General features: G+C 37.9%; 1 protein-coding gene across 3 annotated transcripts; it reads left to right on the top strand.

Annotated features, from left to right (window-relative positions):
• Positions 1–1,147: 1,147 nt before the first annotated feature.
• LOC117405644 (immunoglobulin superfamily member 5-like) lies at positions 1,148–20,897 on the top strand. 3 transcript variants are annotated; one of them, XM_034008851.3, is made up of 9 exons: positions 1,148–1,408; positions 3,335–3,414; positions 6,494–6,802; positions 13,003–13,299; positions 13,758–13,883; positions 14,971–14,995; positions 15,434–15,531; positions 15,793–15,848; positions 17,036–20,897. In XM_034008851.3, the coding sequence occupies exons 2-9, from the start codon at positions 3,369–3,371 to the stop codon at positions 17,114–17,116; spliced, it is 1,038 nt and encodes a 345-aa protein (XP_033864742.3). In that variant the 5' UTR covers positions 1,148–1,408; positions 3,335–3,368; the 3' UTR covers positions 17,117–20,897. The 3 variants fall into 3 exon arrangements, with proteins under 3 accessions (XP_033864742.3, XP_033864741.3, XP_033864743.3); XM_034008850.3 differs by having other exon boundaries at positions 17,033–20,897; XM_034008852.3 differs by lacking the exon at positions 3,335–3,414 and having other exon boundaries at positions 17,033–20,897.
• The last annotated feature ends 223 nt before the right edge of the window (positions 20,898–21,120 follow it).

Genomic DNA, 21,120 nt, shown 5'->3' with positions numbered 1-21,120 from the left:
TATACATATTATATATAAACATATTTAAATACACATATAGTACAGAGCTACATAGATATTTACACATCAGTTGTTCATGCATATATTTTCATACCTATATGTTATACAAGGTAGCCTAGATTTAATTATAAAGTGTTCAGAGTGCTTCACCTTTATTTATACACTGATTCGAGTTCAGAGCCCTTCACCACATCTGTACTGTTTGTACATTCTGGAGGATCATCCACAGCATGTTCCACTCTCTAACACTTTACATTGTGTCTCAAATTACTGTGTATTTACAGAGTAGTAACTTAGTAAATACATGTGTACTTACACATAATTACAATGTTATAATGCACAGTTACTATGTACGTAATGTGAACATTTTAACCCTAACCCGAACCCTAACCCTAACCCTAACCACAACCCCCTAAATCTAACCCTAACCCAAACCCTAACCCTTTTCTAATGCAATTGTGTACTTACATATATCGTGCAAAATGATTTATACATTAAACACATTGTAACGATTCATAATTACATTGTAATTATGTGTAAGCAAACATGTATTTATGAGGTAACTTAATGTAAAGTGTTACCCACCTGTGCCTGTACTTGATGATCTTATTTACTTATTTATTTATTTAGATACACTTTGGACTATAATAACTACATGTAGCTTAGCACTACATTTTGTGATTGTGAGACTGGAACTCCATACATTAGTGGCATGTATTTAACAAAGGTTCACATCAAGTCACCTTCTTGTAAGCACATGTTTTAAAGAATGTAAAAAGATGTATGTACAGTGAAGCTACAGTGTAGTTAATACACTTAGATTTCAAAGTGTGATCCATTCATATTTTAACCAAAAATGCAATTGAAAAAAATGGCCACAAGATAACAGCTCACTACTGTTATTCGGTAGACTTAAACAAGGCTTCAATTAAAAAAAGCAATACTTTCTGATGTTTCCCTGTGCACTGGAGGTTTGTTTGTTTGTTTTAGGTAGAATGTTTTGAGCGAATAGCTACACTGAATATAATCTGAGATCATTTTCACACAGCTGTAAGTGAAGGCTCAATGGAAGTTATTGTTCACATTCATTACACATGATTCATACCCGTTAATCATTAGCAGGGCCGTGGACTTTAACCTGTACTTACTTCATATTAAAAGAAGAACAGGAACTATTGGAGCTACAGTCTCTATAGTATTTACACAGACTGAAAATCCTACTGAAGTTTTTGCTTGGTACAGGTATACACTGTGCTGCATTCATTCTCTTACTAAGAAACCCTAAAAAACAGACAGGGCTTCACACAGATACGTCAGTTTGCTGGTGATTGGCAGAGGGCAATTATAACGTGTGGAAGCTGGCGAAACCAAACCGGCTGGATTACTGATCACTAACATACAAGCAAAGGTAAGTGCGATAATGTATTTATTTATTCAGCGATACTGTGCTGTTGCACTGTACAGTTGCCATGGTCTAGTATTGTGGCTTCCATAGCCGGTATGCCGGAGAAAACACCATGCAAGCAATCGCAAGAAAGAAACAGGCTGGTATGTTGTTTGAAGCATACATTTGTATCGCTATATTTCATTGTGTGTGTGAAAGGTACATTCTTGTCAAAGCTGGAGAATCCAAGCCTTTTTTATGTTGTGGGAGAGGTGCAGCACTGGCGTTATCCCATCTCCACACACTATGCGAGCTCACCCTTTACAGAAATGTTTGGGATACCATTTCAATCCCATCGTAATCCTGTGAAGAAAGCTTATCAGAACCATGAGCAGGCCACAGCCTAACAAGCAGCAGCAACATCATCATGGAAAAGTACAGAACACATATTTCACACTGGACCTGATACAGTAGCACATTATCAGTGTTAATCTGCTCCCACAGTACTGTGATGCACTGCTGGAGTTTATTGATGAAGCACCTCGCAGGTTTCACTTGTCAGCTGATCATTCCCACGAGGGTGAGTGTGTTGTTTTTAACCAATGGGAAATGGTCTCCTATCTCAATTCTACACCTTGTACAGTAATTCATCTACATTTCATTGTGATCACATGTTTTCTATAAATCAAACTTTACCATGCTCCGCCCCCCTGCATTAAGCACTTTGTTTGCCGTCATAAAAGTACCATCTATTTGCAAGCTGATAGACTGTGGGACTTTGCGAGGGGTAATGGTTCATAACTCATATATATTTAGCTTTGTGATACCAGTGGTCATTTGAAAATGTTACCCTTGTGCTAGCAATCTAACAATGGCTCTTCCCAATGTAACTGCCCTTGTGTTACAATGGGATGTAGTAACACTGCTGCATTGCCCTTGAAGATAATTTGGTGCTGGTCTATTACCCCTATGACTACACTGCAGCTCTGTGCTGGAGGGGCTACCTTCAGTTCAAGCAGCTACCCGATATGAACATGAGACTTGGGATTGTGAAACAGTAGTTTGTCAGCAATGGGGGTTTGTGAATGGAACTGACAAGGCCTAAGAACTCATTTTACACACCCCTTTAGCAGTCCTAATCCGATCAAAGTGATTGATTGACCCCTGCCTACCTAAAGGTGAACGGATCCTTCGCTCATTGACAGGTCGCTTTTCCACCAGTATCCCCCTTGCTGGATTTATTTCAGTTGGCATTTCTGAACACATAACAGCATTAATGATGCAATTAAGAGACCTGCTGGGTGTTTGTGTGGATTCAGAGAAGCCGGGCATTGATCCCATTCGAACAGGGCTGATGAGAAACCTTATTATGGCTTTAAAGCTTAATCATAGTGCATCCAAGGTCACTTCCAATAAATCCAAACGTGGGGCACGTGCAGGAAATCCAGGAGCACCTTTCAGTGTCTGGTTAAGAGCGATTTCATTTAAACGATGGGAGAGATTGACACTGTTAATATTTCATTTTTTAAATTAGTGCGAATTTGATTCATTAAAAATCCCCCCAGTTCAATGTTAGCATTAGACTTTCACGAGGAATCATAATTGGTTTATTCATAATCCTCATTTATCCAAGTGCAGCTGAAAAAAAAAATATTTTTTTAAACGTTTTACCTAAATGGAATATCAATATATATATATAAAGTGCTTCAATGGTGAAGACAGTGGTTTTAAGGAAAAACCTGCTTGTGCCATTGATATACCCAGATACCACCTGTTTGTATGCGTTGCTATGAACAGCTGTGTCTATACAATACATGATTGTATTAATGCACACTTAACTTGTATAATATACTTGCACAGCATATAAGATACTCAATCTCAATATATATCATGTTAAAATATTACAGAATAAATCATTAAAATGCCTCCCCTTTTGAATCTGCCTTTCAGCTTTGAGAGTGGCAATGAGAATACTCTGAACACCATGCACAGTACTGGCTGCCTGCTTGTGTTACTGCATTCATTTCTAGGTAAGGTCTTGAATAATTAAACCTTTGAATTGATCCAATCCTTATATGGAAATGAATCCTTTCTTTGTTAATAACCAATTTAGATTAAGAAGGATTATTATTAATTTGTTTTTTTTACAAATATTTTTCCAAAATATCCCCTTTTGGTGACAGTTTTTTCTTTTCATTTTTAATTTCATGTTTATGTGAACTCTATGGGGTACGAGAAGTTGCCAAGACATTAAATATAAAGCATTATAATAAAGCACAGCGGAGATGAGAACCCTAACATGGTACAATTGTACATGCAGGAAGCAAAGGGGATATTCTGGGTGCCTATGGCATTCAACACAGTCGAACCCCCTTCATCCAATCTGCCCTCTGAAGTGACCCCATCATTTGAGTGGGCATAAACTCTGCTTAGCGAGTGCGAGTGCCTGTTCATATCCTCTACAGTAGAACTTGTCAGACTCCATTGAATTGGTTCCAGGTTCCACTGGATATGTGAAACAATCCCATCTCAGAGGGAGGCTTTATACTACACCATAGTTGCTTTATTAACATTGGGGCATGTCAGGTACATCAGTGTGTCTGAAACACCAAAGCGTGGTGCAGCAACATATACTATACAAAGACAATTAGTGAAAATTATTGCAAAACAAAGCACTGTAATACAATATTTGGCAATTTACAAAAAAATATAGCATTCCAAAACCAGTTCTTACCGCGCTTTCTCAGTCCGTGCCAAAGTCATTTTGTGTATTTATTTTTTGCACCATGAGTGTTAACCTGAAAAAGAAATGGCGTTGAAAAAGAAAACAACGACCCCAAAAAGCCCTCAGACACGCACAAATGAGCTTTGCAGGGCGGCAGAAATGTTTTGATTCAGCTTTTTAACTGTACAGTAACTCTATTAACCCCTTGCTTTCTTGTTTTCTTTTATTTATTTTTTACCCACACGCCAGATAATTGTAAATCAGCATTTTATATGTGAAGTATTATAAATATGGATGGATGGATGACTACATGCACAATTTTGTCATCTATCCACAAATTATACACAAAACAGATATTTCCATTATTTTTTATTTCCATTTGGCTGCTCTGGTGGGAGAGCCGTCTCCCTGTACGCTAGTAGTTTCCATAACAACAAATGATGCTTTTCTTGATCTCGTTAACATGCATTTTGATTAATGAGTTCCCCTTATCTAGTCGCTGAGACAGGAAGTGATGTACGTGACCTGCAATAATTAAGCTTTTCGACGAGAAATGCGTTCATTAATGACTTCATCAACTCAATTTCAGAGCATTAACGGATTGATTTTATTAACAAATTTCGTTACTATACCGCGAGTTCAATACAATAACACTGTTTTTTGAAAATCCACCCCATCACATCTTACAGGATCAGCTATGACAGGTTCACTGTATTGCCATGTCTCTGGAACTGCTTGAATAAAAGTGATTATACTCAAGATAAAATGCAAATGCATGAAACGCTCTGCTGTATTCACTACAGGACATTGCATATTCTGTTTTACGCGTAAGCAATTACAAAACCTAATTAGGAAAGCCATTTAAATTGAAGACCTGGGAAAATGTTAATCACCAGGGAACAAAACTCAACTCAGTAATCCTCTGATTATTTATCTTAGCCAAGCATTATTTATGTGCCCATACTTCAGCTGGCCTCCTATTAATCTGAACCTGCCTTCTCCTAGTCTTTACACGCTGCTTAAACCCATCTCCGTTTATCAATGGTGTTTGATTTTACCAGTTAGCCCGATTACTGTTTAAGCCTGAAATGATGTGTTTTCAACAGCAGCTTGTGCTGCCCTCTATCAGATCAGTGACATAGCCAGAGTTCATCTGTCAGAGACCAAGTCCCAGCAAAAAAACCTAACTAAGGCTCAGAATGAGCTATTATTAGAATAAACCACCAGCTATTCTGCCCTCAATTGAGGTGCAGTGTAGGCCCCTGTTTCTGGAAAAGAGATACAGGTGTGAAGAAGAAGAAGAAGAAGAAGACGAAGAAGAAGAAGAAGAAGAAGAAGAAGAAGAAGAAGAAGAAGAAGATTGTACCTAAAGGCTAGTTTAAGGCTCATCTGTCACGTGTGTTACAATAATTAATGGGACTGAAATAAACACCTCACGCAAGCAAACTGAAACTGCACAAGTTCAACCCCACCCTCGAAACTGGCAGTTCCGGTCCTTTGACAGTTCACAATCTGCAGTACACCACTCCCTTCTAGTTTACTTTTATGTCATTTGTTCTGACAACAAAAACAAAAATCAAAAAAGGTCTGAGAGTTTGATTGTTAAAACAGAGGGTGCCATTCACATTATTGACTCATTAAAAAGGCATTCCGTTATAAAGTGGTTTATAATGCATGATCAAAATAAATAAGCAACAGCAACAAGATAATGACTGCAAATTCACAATGAATTCCGTCCGAATCCCACAGGAACACCTGAATATCTTCTGCACTTCCTCGGAGTTCTGAAGTAACTCATTTTTAATTCAGCCCGGTTAATTCATCATGATTTAAAATCATTTAGCTTCCCCTTTGCCCTACATCCGTTCCTAATGAATTCACTAATTCATACCCTCTTACTCACCCACCAGGGCGATGCCTTGTACATGTGATCAACATCATTTGTTACAAAGGAACATGGAATAAATACGGGTAATTAAATCCACATGAATTAACAGGGCTGAACTCAAAATTAATGACTCCAGAACTCAGAGGAAGTGCAGAAGATATTCAGGTGTTATTCCTGTGGGATTCAGCCGGAATTCATTGTGAATCTGAGGTCATTATTTGAAAGTGTTACCTAAGCAATTGTTAGAGCTTTCGTTTGTGTCCATCTGTCTGTCTGTCACAACTGCCTTGAATCTTTTGAAGCTGCAATAAAATGTAAAGGTAAACCAACCAAACAAGTTGTCTTATGAAATACAACACATATAAAAATAACAATATAATTCAGTGAATTCATAGCTTTAATAGTGAATGTGAAATCCACGTTACAGTAAATACAATATCATAATGTTGAATATTACGGCTCATCTAATCTGGATTTAAATCTATTTTTTCCCCAGGTTATTCTCATATCCTCCAGGGTCCCCAGAGTGCTGCTGTTCTTCTCCACAGCGATGCCCTGTTTAACTGCACCTTGTCTAAACCCTGGGTAATCATGACCTGGTTGTTAAAGGGCAGGACAGTATTGACCGTTTTGTCTGCGACAGGACCTGTTGTAACAGACCCACGCTTTACCTCACGAAACAATACGGAGGGCAACGCCTTCACCACTGAACTTATCATATCCAACGTCAGTCTTCAGGACAGTGGGGTGGTGATGTGTGACCTACAAAACAATGGGACGAAGGAAGCTAATTTATCAGTTCAAGGTTTGTGTTTTTATCCATTCCCTTTGTAGTAAGCTGCTCAGCCCATTTGGAAACCCTATATAAGAATGAATGACATTGGGGTTGCATTAGGCAATGTCTGGGACTGTTGATCGTTTTATCAGACATATGCTTAAGTGCATTAAGGTCATAGGTTGATCAAATCAACCCCTAATCTCCCTATGTGCTGGGAACAGATAAGATAGCAGTGCTGGGGAGCTCATAGACACCAGGGATCTTTTTAAAAGCCATTGCTTTGTTAGCATCATTATCATATTGCAGTTTTTAATTTTAAATTTCCGATGTGTTATTTGGGTCTCACCAGCTTTAGTTCCCTGTTAATGTACGGATATCAAAGGAAAGCTGTCTGGACAATATTAAGAGCCTTCCTCTCATATACAGTGCATACTGTCCAAGTTGCTGCTGCAGAGTTGCTTGTGTCAGGAAGAAAAATATGTGTGACCCAAATCAGTGACCTTGACAAGCTTAAAAATCTATCTATCTATCTATCTATCTATCTATCTATCTATCTATCTATCTATCTAGCTAGCTAGCTACAGCTATGGCAAAAGGTTTAGCATCACCTAGAATTTTAGGATTGAGACATAATAATAAAAAAAAACAACTATATGAACATAATTTAGCTCTTTTATTTAACATCATGTAATCAAAGAAACTACAAAATGATATCACAGAAGTCTACCGGAAGCCATAATAGTAGTACAGTATTTCATGTTAGATTTTTACATTTTTCATTTATGTTAACGTAACATTATTCAGCAGGTTTCATTTGACCTTATGAAGCACAATTAGTTAATTATATAGGGTGATGCAAAACTTTTGGCCCTAGCTCTATCTATCTATCTATCTATCTATCTATCTATCTATCTATCTATCTATCTATCTATCTATCTATCTATCTGCGTCTTTATGTAGCTCAATCATTTTAATCGCTGGACAGATTTTTAATTTGCAGTAAGCTGTGATGGCTGTGCTGTCATTTGACATTGTAGAACATGATTAGTATGTATGTGCATATCAGTAAAGAAATGAATTACACACTTCTATGAGCTCCATTGGAGATTGCTTGTACTGCTGTTCTGTTGTTGCATATGGAATTGTCACTATGGCTTCAAATCATCAGTACCCCTGCTTCCTCGAGACCAATATGCGGCAGTAAAATAATAAAACAATTCAGCTGAAGATTTCAACCTGGACTTTACAGGCCTTCACTATATCTGCACTCAGATTTTGAAAGAAAAAAAAATCATATTGATTTTGTTCATTTTTACAGTTGTATTTCTATGTTTCCAAGCCTTTGGTGAAGTCCAGGCTATTTCCTATATAGCATGTCATCAGCACAATAGCAACAATTATGTTTTTGTATTCTGAAGAGTAACATAGCTGTGAAGTTCATAACCACACAGAGCGGTATGTTCAGCACAGTGTGACCATGTCAATGCATACCACGCTGACTGTACCCCTCACCGCTCACTAGGAATGTACAGCTCTGGCCAAACGTCTTGCACCACCCTATAGAATTCTATAAAATTAACTAATTTTTGTGCCATAAAGTCGAATGAAACCTGCTGTATAATGTTACATTAACATATTGTATTGCATACTGCTTTGTAGTTTTCTATATACTTCACAAAACTTTATGGTTTCCGGTAGACTTTTGCAATATCATTTTGTTGTTGCTTTGATTACATGATGTTAAAAAATTACTTTCATATTGTTTTTTTTTTTTTTTTTATTATGTCTCAATCCTAAAATTCTAGGTGATGCTAAACCTTTGGCTGTAGCTGGAGAGTGTTTGAGAATGTTTTGCCCGAGCTGCACTTGTCTGGTTTTGGTAGCAGTTACATTTATTTGCTGCAGTTCTATTGTCGTCATTTCTTCATATAGGCAAAGAAAATTAGACCAAAGTATGTTCAGACAGACACTTAAATAAAAAACGAGTCTCCTAGATGGGAGTGAAGAGATAAAGAAAATGAATCACCGCCTGCAATAAAGGAAAGGATTCAGACAGCCAAAATCAGATAAGAATCTGAGCTTTCAACACTTCAGCAGAACTGTTGACATGAATATTGGAGTATTTCAAGGAAAGGTAAAATAATTCAGAACAATTTCAGTAAGGATACTGGGAATGCTCAATCATTTCTTTCTTTCTGGATCGGAACCAACAAAAGTGTTGCTTGAAATCAATCTCTTAACTTTTACCACCACTGATTATATCAATCTCTAATACCACCTAAAAATAGTTCATCTGTCTATCATCATTGACTCCTTATTTAAACCCAGTCACAACTCAGCTCTTTCTCTTGCATTAGGTTTTTTCCTCCTCCTCCTCCTCACTTTTTTCATATGCTGCGTGCCTCTGTGTCGCTCCCCTCTGGGGGGATAGTGATACTCACTTCCCTGACCTAGAGTTCCCATAACTCCACAGGTTCTTCGTGCGATCAGAAGGGACCACCGGCCACACTATTCTTTCACAGCTCATGTGCTTTATCTTGTCTCAAGAAAGAAGGTTCTGTCTTACTTCCTCGTTTATCCTTCTGGGACGTGTCCCTCAGACTCTGAGTGTTCGAGTCCCGTAAATAACAATTATTTGTGTTCTTTCAGATTCTCTTTTCTTCCTTAAGTCAATGCTTGATATGAGCTGTTCCGTCCTCTGAGGGTCAAACCCGGTCTCTAACTGGGACCCAGTCGCGAGGCCGAGCCTATAACGACTCTCCGAGAAGTCAGAGGACAGGAGCCTGGAGGCCGATAGGGCCAGCCTCGACTCCATAGGGAAGGCTCTCTCGATTGGAGTCCGTCCCGTTCTTTTCTCTCTCTCCACTGCTCTAGAGGCCGAGCCTCGAATCCCAAGGTGCAAAACACTCCCTTCCTCTCGCAGCCCTGGTTCCCGCCTCATGTAATGGAATGATATATTTTATATAGTTAGAAAGGTGTAATAACCAAGACTTTATATATATAAAAATACATATAGCTAAGTATGTAAAAATATAAGTGTGACATAGACAGGCAGTCAGACCAACAAACAGACAGCCTCCATACAGCCCCAGATCATGGTAAACTTAATTACTTAAACTGATCACAATCTTAACAAGTTTCATCACAATTGGACAAGTGGCTGTCTAGCTATATATAGAGAAATGGAATTGGCATACAGACATGTGGTTGGACAGACAGGCAGACACACAACCTACACCCCGGATCATGATACATTATATATTAAGTGAATAAAAAAGATGCAGCATTGCTATTTAATCGAATAATTGTTGCAGCGGTAAACCATTTCATTATTATTGGTGGGGCTTATTTGGAATTGACAGAACATGCAGTTATTCCAACTGTGATTAACTGGCATCTCAGCCCATTGAATTGAATGGAAAGGCAAGGGCTGGACCTGAACCACAAACCATACGGTTCAAAGACAAGCGTCTTACCATCCAACTGAAGAGCAAGCTCTGTAGTGGAGAGGAAAGTATGGGTCTTATGCTGCTGTCAGTATTATTAAGAGACAACATACACCTTCAATATTGTGTGATTAGGGTTTAATTCTGCTCATTACTTAAAGCATTTTGCCAATGCTGGAAAATTATAACTAAGCTAAAAAACATAGCTAAATAATGCTAAAAAATAATAAAAAAAAGGCACTGACCCTTTGAATGCAATATATTAGCTATTGGGTCCCCTGATTGATGGTGCTACAAATTCCTGCTGACTATATCCATTGACAAGGGTATTTGCTGGATAAAATGATTTGCTGGAGAAGTGGAGGAACTTTCCTTAAGCAGTGCCTTTTTTAAATTAAATGTGCATCTTGGCGTTTCAGACGAACAGTCAGCAAGCATGCGGGAGATTTGTGGTACATTAATTTAAATGTATTAGCAGATGAGAACCACAAATCCTCAGAAGAAGCAGGGTTTTCACTCCAGATTATTCAATCTGTTTTTACAGTGGTCTCAATACAGTCAAATATATAGTGGGGAGCTGGAAACAGGCCTGAAAAATACCTGAGTCAGACCTGTTGACATAATGCAGACATTAGAGTAAAATATTTTTCATTACCTGTACTGAGATTTAAAAAATCAAAAAGAGAGAAACGCAACACTCATTAAGATAGCCTCACCAAGAGAAAGTCTTGGTATAGACACTATGCTTATACTACACAGAGAGAAGAGCAGGAGGACATAAATGGAAGCTGAGTAAAAGTATGTTCAGAACAGAAGGGAGGAAGCACTTCTTTTCCCAGAGAGTTGTAAATGCATGGAATAGCCTACCAGGTGATGTAGTAGGATCTAAAACACTGGGAACATTTCAAAAAGATTCTGTGTTTTTAGATTAGATTCCCCAGTAGGGGTGACAAGGGACGAGCCTTGATGGGCCGAATGGCCTTTTCTCATTCCTAAACTTTTCTTATGTTCTTATATGGCGGTTTATACAGGACTAGTACATTGTAACTATGCATAATAACATTGTAATTATGTGTAAGTACACATGTATTCACTAAGTAACTACTATGTAAAAACACAGTAATTAGAGACACTTTATGTAAAGTGTTATCGTTTATTTGTAACAATCCAATACAACACAATACAGACTTACATTTGCATAGTGCACTGCAGGCCTCACAGAGTGCTTTATAAAAAAAACTAAACCACAGCCAATAGCTTTCACAATTGGATTGAATATCTAATCATCTTTTTTTTTTAGCAGAAAAATACAAAAAACAGACGAGCTTTAGCTTTCAAAATGCCAAGTTAAAACTTAAAACTCCAGCATATATCAACAGACAGCTGCTTCGACTTAAGCCTTCATCTTATTACAGTGCCGTCTAATGCAGTACAAATTAACTTGAGCTTATGATCGATGCTTTAAATGTTAAATGTGCTTAACGTTTTAAATGAGCTGTGTAGGCAAGCCCCTTTACCATCTTGTTGTTTATAATGAATTATATGCTAAAATTGGGCAGAAGCTATGATCGACTGACATGCAGCGAAAGCCTTATGAGAAGCAAGTGCAGCATGCAGAGTGCTGCTGGGGTTATCTCATGTGCTAGACAACAGTCTGACAGTGTGTCTAATATATCTGGCATTGCTGGTTTATTGCTTTATTAACCCTATTCCTTTGCCACTGATAATGCATGGGAGTTAATGTGGTTGTATATGTTTCTTCTCCTTCTTTATAGGTTTGCTTGCGTTATCTTTACACTATTGTAAATGCTCAGTTTATAGCTACCCCTGCCATACCCGCATTGGTACAAAAAACATTTTGAATGAAGACAAAACAACTCATTATAAGTGTTGGAGAATAATGTATAAGGAGAGGCAGACTGTATTCCGTAGGGGATGCTACCCTTTTTATACAGCTCTCCTCTGCATGAGATGCTTGAAACCCACTATCGGGATAGCGCTCATTGTAACACAAGTGCAAAACCACACAGAAACCTCATTGCAGCTCAGAACAGAACTGTTCAATTGCAATTGCTGTTCCATTGCATTGTCATTGCAGATAAGCTGGGGAGTGTTTTCTCCTCAAATGTATGCATTCCAGCTGTATAGGGATATCTGGGTGTGGTTGTATTGTATGAGGTTCATGAACCCTCTGATGATAGACTGAAGATAGTTTCTGCACTGATGCTTTCACACTGAGATGCTGCTCCATAATCATAATGCTTCATTCTATAATGATGCTGTGTGTCTGTCCACGACTAGCCTCAGAGCTTTGGCAGAATTGTTCCATCTGATTGTACACATGTCTGCATAGATTCTTAATTCTAAGCAGAATTTATGTTTCAGATTATTCACATTTTACTTATTCTGCTTATTTACTGAAGCAATATTAGCTGTGAGGGAGTTACCGAGGATTACGGACCACAATGTTTGGCAGTAATGGGCTTGAGCTGAAATACATGGGAATCAAGATATGGGAAAAGTAGTTCCTTCATAACAAGTCTGGGCTTATGTACCTTTTTTTCCGCTTGCAACTTTTCTGTCCGTTGACATAGAAATATAATTTGAGAAACAGGTTTAAACTGTGAGTGGGTTTGTTGGTGGTTTAAGATGCTCTACCAATTCCCAGATTTCTTACAATTACAAGAAGCAAGTAGGACCTTAAAGAGCAGAGCAGAATGTTAAGTATTTTCAAATCTCAATAAATATAGAATAGTGTCCCTGTTCTCTTTTTATTTGCAGTAAATGGTTCGTTGCAGATTACAAATCACAGCCTGACTGTGCTGCAGGATCACTCCACGGCCATTGTCTGCCAGGCTTCAAACTGGTACCCTGAACCAAAGATCACCTGGATGTTAAACAAGACTTGGGCTGACCCTCAGAACTACACCACAGACAGCACTCTCAGCATTGACTTCTATGATACGACAAGCACCCTTAGATTGGCTCCAAGCAGTGATGTCACAATCGTATGTGTCGCCTCCATCCCTGCCCTGCCTGAGCCACAGACCGCCACTGTCAACCTGAGAGTCACTGCAGGTGAGCCGTTTACCTGTCCAGGTACAGAACAGGAAACTTTGAACTTTGACCTTAATGTTTAAAATAAAATAAAAGGCCTATTGCACAGAATACTACAATCTGACAAGGCTATTTTAGGGGAAACCTTGATTTCTGTTCATAGTAGCTTGTTTCTAGTTTTATAGCATCAATAGAATTGTAATCCTCTCTGGAATAGCCTTTGGCTTTACACTAGTTTCAAATAGAGTCCCATATCTTTCTAATGCACGTTGACCAATTTTCCTGCTTTCATCAGCTGTAGTTTTCAGTTTTGCTCTGAAGCTCCTCGATTTAGTGTTTAGTGTCAAGTGGTCACAAACACACCTGTGACTTCGACACCTTCCACAGAACTGCTTGGTCACTATAAGAAAGGCGGCATTGATATTCAGTACATTTAGCTGTGTGATTAGTATTCATTCAGGCTGCTTCTGTTATTCCAGAACACACCAAACCCAGCAATGACAAAACTGTCTTGATAGCCGTCACTGTTACTGTTTCTGCGGTGGCATTAATAGTGCTCATCATTGTTGGAATTGTGTTCTGCTGCAAAAAGAGAACGAGTGCAAGTAAGTAGTTTTATTCTTTTAAAATTTCTTTTTACACGTCCACAGTCTTGAATTTCATCTGAATTATTGTATATTTAGTTAAAAATGCTATTTGTTCAGTTTAATTATTTGGACACTGTTCAAACTACAGGTGCATTAGCCACCCGTAGTTACACTGCAGTTATTATTTACAGATATTTACTGCATGCTTTTAACAGACCAATCTTTGATTGGGAGGGTGGAACCCCACACATTATGTATTTTCCTGATAATATAATTCGCTTGTAAGGACACTCCTTAGATAATTTAACAAAGGTGTAACTACAGTGCAGTTAATGTACATGCATTTTGAAGTGTATATCTTTAAAAAATAAAAAAAATAATCGTTGAAAAAACCGAGAAACAACCCCAAACTAATGGCTAGCATTATAAGTCAAATAAAATGTTTTAAGACTCTGGCTTTTGAGACGGGCGTTTGCTCCTTCAAGTATAAATGTCAGGGTCAGCCAGCGCAGGTATTGACATATAGAGAATGCAAAATGGAGATTCAGGAACTTGCTTACATTCTCATTGTATTCTGATCACAAGTTCCTCTTGGGTAATAGAGTTCAGTGCAATTGACTTACTAGAGCAAAGGGCAGCCCTTGTATATTGTCATTATCCGACTCCCAAGTGCAAATTTGTATTCTCAAAAACAGTCTAAATATCTTTGTCCCCAATAAACTGTACCAAGTTCATTTATAAGGGTTTCCTAGTGAGCAATTGTAAAGCCCTTTTCCTGGCAAAGGGAGTGATACATTGCCAACCTCTTCAATCCTGAACTGTCAGGGGTTTAACACTGCCTCTGGGCTATGAATCTACATCTCGAATCAAATAACACACGCCACATATTTAGTTTTTGTAGACAGCCGTTATAAGTGATCATGGGGGAAGAGCAAGACAAATATACTGTCTCAGTGATCTCATAATACAGCTCAACCGCCCCCCTCACCCCAACCCCCAAAGATTTAAAAACCATTTATTTAGCTTTAATTTAAAAAACCTTATGAATAGAAGACAGAGTGCTTAGTTATGCTCTCTATTGAAACCATATTTCATTTTCTTTCAGAGTCCAGCTATCAGGAAGAAATGAGGCAAGTGCATTTTCAGAAACACTGACAATTTGAAACCAGCTGCTTATATATAGTGTCCTCCTCCTGTAGATATTGCATGCCTTAAAGGAATACTTACACACACACAGAATGTGCAGAATATTTATTTTTATTCAATGATATGTGTTCCTAATAATGCCTTTTTATGATTACTTCTGGGTTTTTGACATAATAAAGTCAGCATATTTTACCTTTGTGGCTGTCTCTGAGCAAGCCTGAGCAAGGTGGAATTTCTGTAATGAGGCCACTATAAAAAAATGTCCTTGAGAAGCACACTTCAGAAGTGCATCAGGGATTTTAATGCCAGATATCTAATAACTCACTGTTTCGTTTTGTTATAAAGGCTCCATTACAGCCTCTTTCCAACTCTGGCTTGCTGATTGAATTTCTACTGTTTCTTTTTTTTTGTTTCTTAAACAGAAAAGTTTCTCAAAGCAGATCCCCAAATGGGCAAAATTCCAAGACGCCGCAAATTCAAGGGAAGAATAATTTAGGGTTTTCTGCAGAAAACATTTCAGGTAGGCATTTGTATGGATCTTACATTGCTGCAATGGACGCTAAACCCACTTCTGGGTTAACGATGTAAATGAAGACTGTGTGATAACTGAAGAATGTTAGCCAATGCTATGAATTAATATACACTACCGGCTGTACGATGGAGAAAAACATGACTGATATAGCCAAGTTTTTATTCTTTATTCCCACAAAATAAAGATTTAAAAAGCATTCCAATGTAAACCTGGCTCCTACTGTAAAACACGTCTCTCCTACTTCAACAGGCAATCTGGAGATCCACGGCAGTCATGGCATGGGCAGTACGACAGCTGCATTAGAGGTACCCTCGTTTAATGACTTTAAAAGATCCTGCATATCATAGTGGTAGTTACAATGCTTCTGCACAGTTCAGGCTTGCCAAATCATCTCATTTCTTTAATGTTATAAACTGTATACCTGTTATTCTTCACACTGGGCTATTAAGGATCAGTTTAACATCACCAGATCAAGCTTGAAAATGCAAAGCTGATTTTTTACTCCTAATTGTGTGTATTTATCTATCTATGTGTCATATATTTATATATATATATATATATATATATATATATATTTATAAAAATATTACCCACAATTTCCAACCAAATACAAATTGCTTAAATCGAATGTCACCTCACAGCTAAAACTAATTCCAGTTACTGTGTCCAGTAATAACTGCAGACTGCAGGTTATCATGGAAGCAGTCACGGGTTACAGTTCTTATGTTCTAATGCTCATCTAGGGTATTATTGTCCACTGTTGGTTACTTTTATTAATGGGGAAAATAATGTTCATTATACACCACTCTGTTTATATAGTTTTCTAAGAAAATGCAAAAGCCATGCACGTTTGTTGAGATTCCTCTCAGTGCATTTGTTAAATGTCAGATGTCTAGAGTCTTTTTTATATAGATAGCTCCTATGTTTTTATATAGATAGCTCCTATGTTTTTATATAGATAGCTCCTATGTTTTTATATAGATAGCTCCTATGTTTTTATACAGATAGCTCATATGTTTTTATATAGATAGCTCCTATGTTTTTATATATATAGCTCCTATGTTTTTATATAGATAGCTCCTATGTTTTTATATAGATAGCTCCTATGTTTTTATATAGATAGCTCCTATGTTTTTATATAGATAGCTCCTATGTTTTTATACAGATAGCTCCTATGTTTTTATATAGATAGCTCCTATGTTTTTATATAGATAGCTCCTATGTTTTTATATAGATAGCTCCTATGTTTTCGAGGGCTGTTCGAGAGTCCCAGTAAGTTTCCATTCCTTTTTTTACCTTTTCCTCCAAGGATTAAACTGCATCACATCAATGACAAACGTAAACTGACAGAAATATAAACAGCACAGTTTTCAAAATTCTTGATAAAATCAGAGAGTGGAAATGGAAGCAGTGCCAGTCACAATGGCAAAATACCATTGCATCATTTCTTTTTATGACCAAAGGCTCTTGACCTGTTTTTTTTTCTCAGCAGGTTCCTGATGTGATTCATACAAATAACGAGAGACACTATCCAGTCAACCCAAAGAAAATTAAACAGGCGACAGTTGTTTAGAGCAGGGCCACGTTACCCTGGATGGCTGATCGGCTCTGTGCATAGGGAACATATCTATGATATCTACACCAACTCACCTGCTTTCTTTGGAACAGATCTGCACTAAACAAACTGGGTGCTTTTCAAGCATTGCCTCACAGGCCAGGAATCGAGGGACAAGAGAAGTAAAGAGTGCCTGTGATCGGTAGATGTGAGAGTCTGTGACATCTTTACACTAGTTACCCAATACTGTGGTATCTTCAATGTCACAAGTTCTTCTATAAAGATCTGGCCTATGTTAGCTATGTCTATGGCAGGTCATTAGAACTGAAGAGCCTAAGGTAATTGAGTAATAGCAATGGGAAGCACTCAAAAAGATTGCAAAGATCAGGAGAAAAAAGGACATGTAACGAAAAGCAGTATTTCATGTTAGATTTCAAAATGTCACATTTTTTAATTTGTCAGTTTTTCGTTCTGGAAAACTACTAAGCGGTATGTAATTCAATATGTTAACGTAACATTCATTCGATTTTATGAAGCAATATTTTTAATTCTATAGGGTGATGCAAAACTTTTGCATCACCTTATAGAATTTGATTAATTATTTATAACCGCACGTCCATTATAATTAATGCACAAACTCAAACACATTATTAGCCGTCTGTGACATTTGTATTAAAAAACAGATGATTTTTTAATCTTACATATATTATTAAATTTCTCTGGGGGTACAAATCAGACGTGTGCCATCTGTGGAACTGAATGTAATCTAATTTAAATGAATTATGCATTATTAGAATGAATGACACAAACAATAACAATAATTGACAGATCTCTGAGACTAGGGACGTTGGAGCCTCCCAGTAGCAAGGGCTGATGGAGATATCAGCAAAGCTGATTAATCCTTTCAGTGCCTTATTCAACACTCTCACTCCTACTGTACCAAATGAAGGGGTGTTCCGTCACAACAGTGTGTCACCTGGAAAAAAATGAGCGAGGTCTCTTTAAAAAACACACAGCCTCTTTCTGGCCACTTGCTCTTGCTGGGAATTGCATCTTGTGGGATGTCACAGCAAATCAGGTTAAATTGAGGCAGGTTTCAAATACAGATGCAGAAGGAAACTGAAAAACATGATCTGAGGATGTTGTTTTCAGTGGTCTGCTTTGGAAAACATTGATGGATATTGACAGAAAAGGATATCATGTGCTTTATAGTAATTTGTAATAAGAGATCAGGATTTGACAGCACTGTTTCAGAAACTGAAATGTTACGACCTCAATAAAATAAAAAATAAAAATAAGAAACACACACACACACACACGCACACACACACACACGCGCGCACACACACACATACACACACAACGATTCAGGTCACGTGGTTTACAAAAACGGAGGATTGCACTAGCAATCTTAAAACATTCACTTACTTACTATTTACAACAAAGCATACAGAACAAATGTTTACAGGGATGCAGAAATACACACTATAATTGCTTGTTTTACCTCGCTGTGTGGTCCAGTGGTTAAAGCAAAGGGCTTGTAACCAGAAGGTCCCCAGTTCAAATCCCACCTCAGCCACTGACGCATTGTGTGACCCTGAGCAAGTCACTTCACCTCCTTGTGCTCCGTCTTCCGGGTGAGATGTAATTGTAAGTGACTCTGCAGCTGATGCATAGTTCACACACCCGAGTCTCTGTAAGTCGCCTTGGATAAAGGCGTCTACTAAAATAAACAAATTGTTTTACAAAATTAAGAATATGATACAGCATTAGCAAAGCACTGAGGCCTGTACAGCATATTTCATCATTCCCATTCTTAAACTAAAATACTAGTAACTGTACCGTTTAAATCCACTTTAATAACTACTAATCTACATACTATCTGCCCACTGTTAGACAGTAATATACTAAATATTTGTCAAGGTTTAAGTAGTTTTGTACATACCTGAATAAAATAAAAATAAAATAAATAAACATTCAGGTCTTGTGTGTCTATAATCAAGTTTTCTGATTTAATAATTGCATTGGCACTACCTCTAATCAAGCTAGCTATGCTGTAGTAATGGGTCTTGGTACATTGGTTAATGAGCATGGGAGCGGGGGTGAATAATGTTCAGTAACTCACAAATATGCGACACAGGCATCAAGCTGTCATTGCTACTGTGGCACTGCGGGATTGGTACAGTACGGCTCTGTTTAGTGAAAAGATTGATCTACTTAGATAGTACTTCCAAAGTCATTTCAGTGCCCCCTTCACACTTCCAGTTTGCATGTGTGTAATAACACTGATGATTCAATAACCAACTGTAATCTGCATGCCAGCTTGTGAACATACAGCAACAGCTCCAGCTCAGCTCTGAACTGGGAGCTAGTCACTAAGAGAGCTATATATGAAAGTGAACATTTTCACTAAGAATTAGTCAATTACCTCCCACCCCCCTGCTTCAAGGATGTATAATTATATACAAAGTCGTGCTTCGTGAAACAAAAACTCAAAACAGTTGTTTAAGAAGAAATTTGCTACATGAAGCATTCCACACGAGGCAGCGATAGTTGGTGGAAGTGCACTTGTTCATTGCTGGCCCTGGCACTAGTTGCATATATAGACAACCTCCCCCCACCCTGTTCCAAAACAGCTAATAAAGGAATCGGCAGAAGACAGAAATCTTAAGAAGCTTGGCAGACATACAAAGTCACAACACTAATCAATAGTCTGGAACCCACACTTGCAGTGGCTAGGCCTGTAGAGAAAGCATCACCGCTCTCCTGATGGAACACTGGAGTTGAAACTACACTACGCACTTTCTTAATGGTCTGCCAGCATGGCATTTATTCTACTTTAATTTTGTATATAAATTGAAAATGTGCACTGTTATGTATAATCTCTCATGAAAGCCGTTGACATGATGACTTAACACTGGTCTTTCTCCTTAATGTGTTTAACACATTAAACGCTGTTCCATCGTCATAAGTAGAGATCAATCCATCCTTGGTAAATTATTCAGCAATTTCTTTCAGATGGGTCTGTTCCAAAATCAATCCTGGCTCCACAGAATGGAAGCACAGCAGTAAAGCCTTCTGACCAATCTCTGTCAGCCCATTTCCACAGACCCAGCTATATTAAGACTAGCTTTATTAAGGCCAGCCAGTCCCTTGGTGTTTGGTCATGATAGAAGCCTTTATAGCCTAACACACTGTTGATGGCCTTTGTGTACTGTATTAATCAGGCCTCACCCCTTGAAACATCATTATCAAACAATAGCAGTTCATCGGTGACCCTGTATTTTATATCGTAAAGCAATTGCTTATTGTTACTGCACTGTGCGGTTTCTAATAATAGACAGCAAAGATGCAAATGTAAAGACTGGTCGGAAACCGTCTGTCTGCGGGTAAATGATCATATATCTGCAGGTGTGCAGGGCCAATAACAACATGAACGTGCTAACATTAATGTTGTGTTTTATTCTGAAAGGACACCCAGTTACAAAACCAGAACAAGAAGTATCCATTAGTTATAAATTTATATCAGAAAAATAATGTACAAATTGGAGTACAAAGCTCTATAAAAATAGCCTCCCTTGAGCTTGGTTTGCTCAGTACCACCCTTAATAAAGGTTTACTACTGTATATTTGCATGGTATTTCTGCAGTTTTACCCTCATGATTTTCCCATGGTTATACTATGTATTTCCCATAGTTTACCCTGGTTTGCCATGTTTATTAATGGTCTTTAACATACCTTGCTGTTCTTTACATTGCTTTACAAGGGACATACTGTATTCAGCCAAGCACCCATTGCATCGTCTTCTCAGTCGTCTGTTTTTTTTTTTTTTTTTTTTTTTAACACATAGCATGTCAGTCTTCTGAATGGCTTCTATTTAATAAATTAAACACCCACCTCCCCCATTGAGTCGCACAAAGCCAGCATTACATTAGGGGCCTATTACATGACCCTTCTCTGTTTTTTTTCCAGACTAATGTTACCTGCTGTAGGTCTCACTGGTGTTGTAGGGTTTTCCATTT

Source organism: Acipenser ruthenus, chromosome 9, assembly GCF_902713425.1.
Source record: "Acipenser ruthenus chromosome 9, fAciRut3.2 maternal haplotype, whole genome shotgun sequence".
Taxonomy (NCBI): Eukaryota; Metazoa; Chordata; class Actinopteri; order Acipenseriformes; family Acipenseridae; genus Acipenser; species Acipenser ruthenus.
The sequence above is the reverse complement of the archived record's forward strand: the minus strand, read 5'-3'. Positions and strand labels throughout refer to the sequence as shown.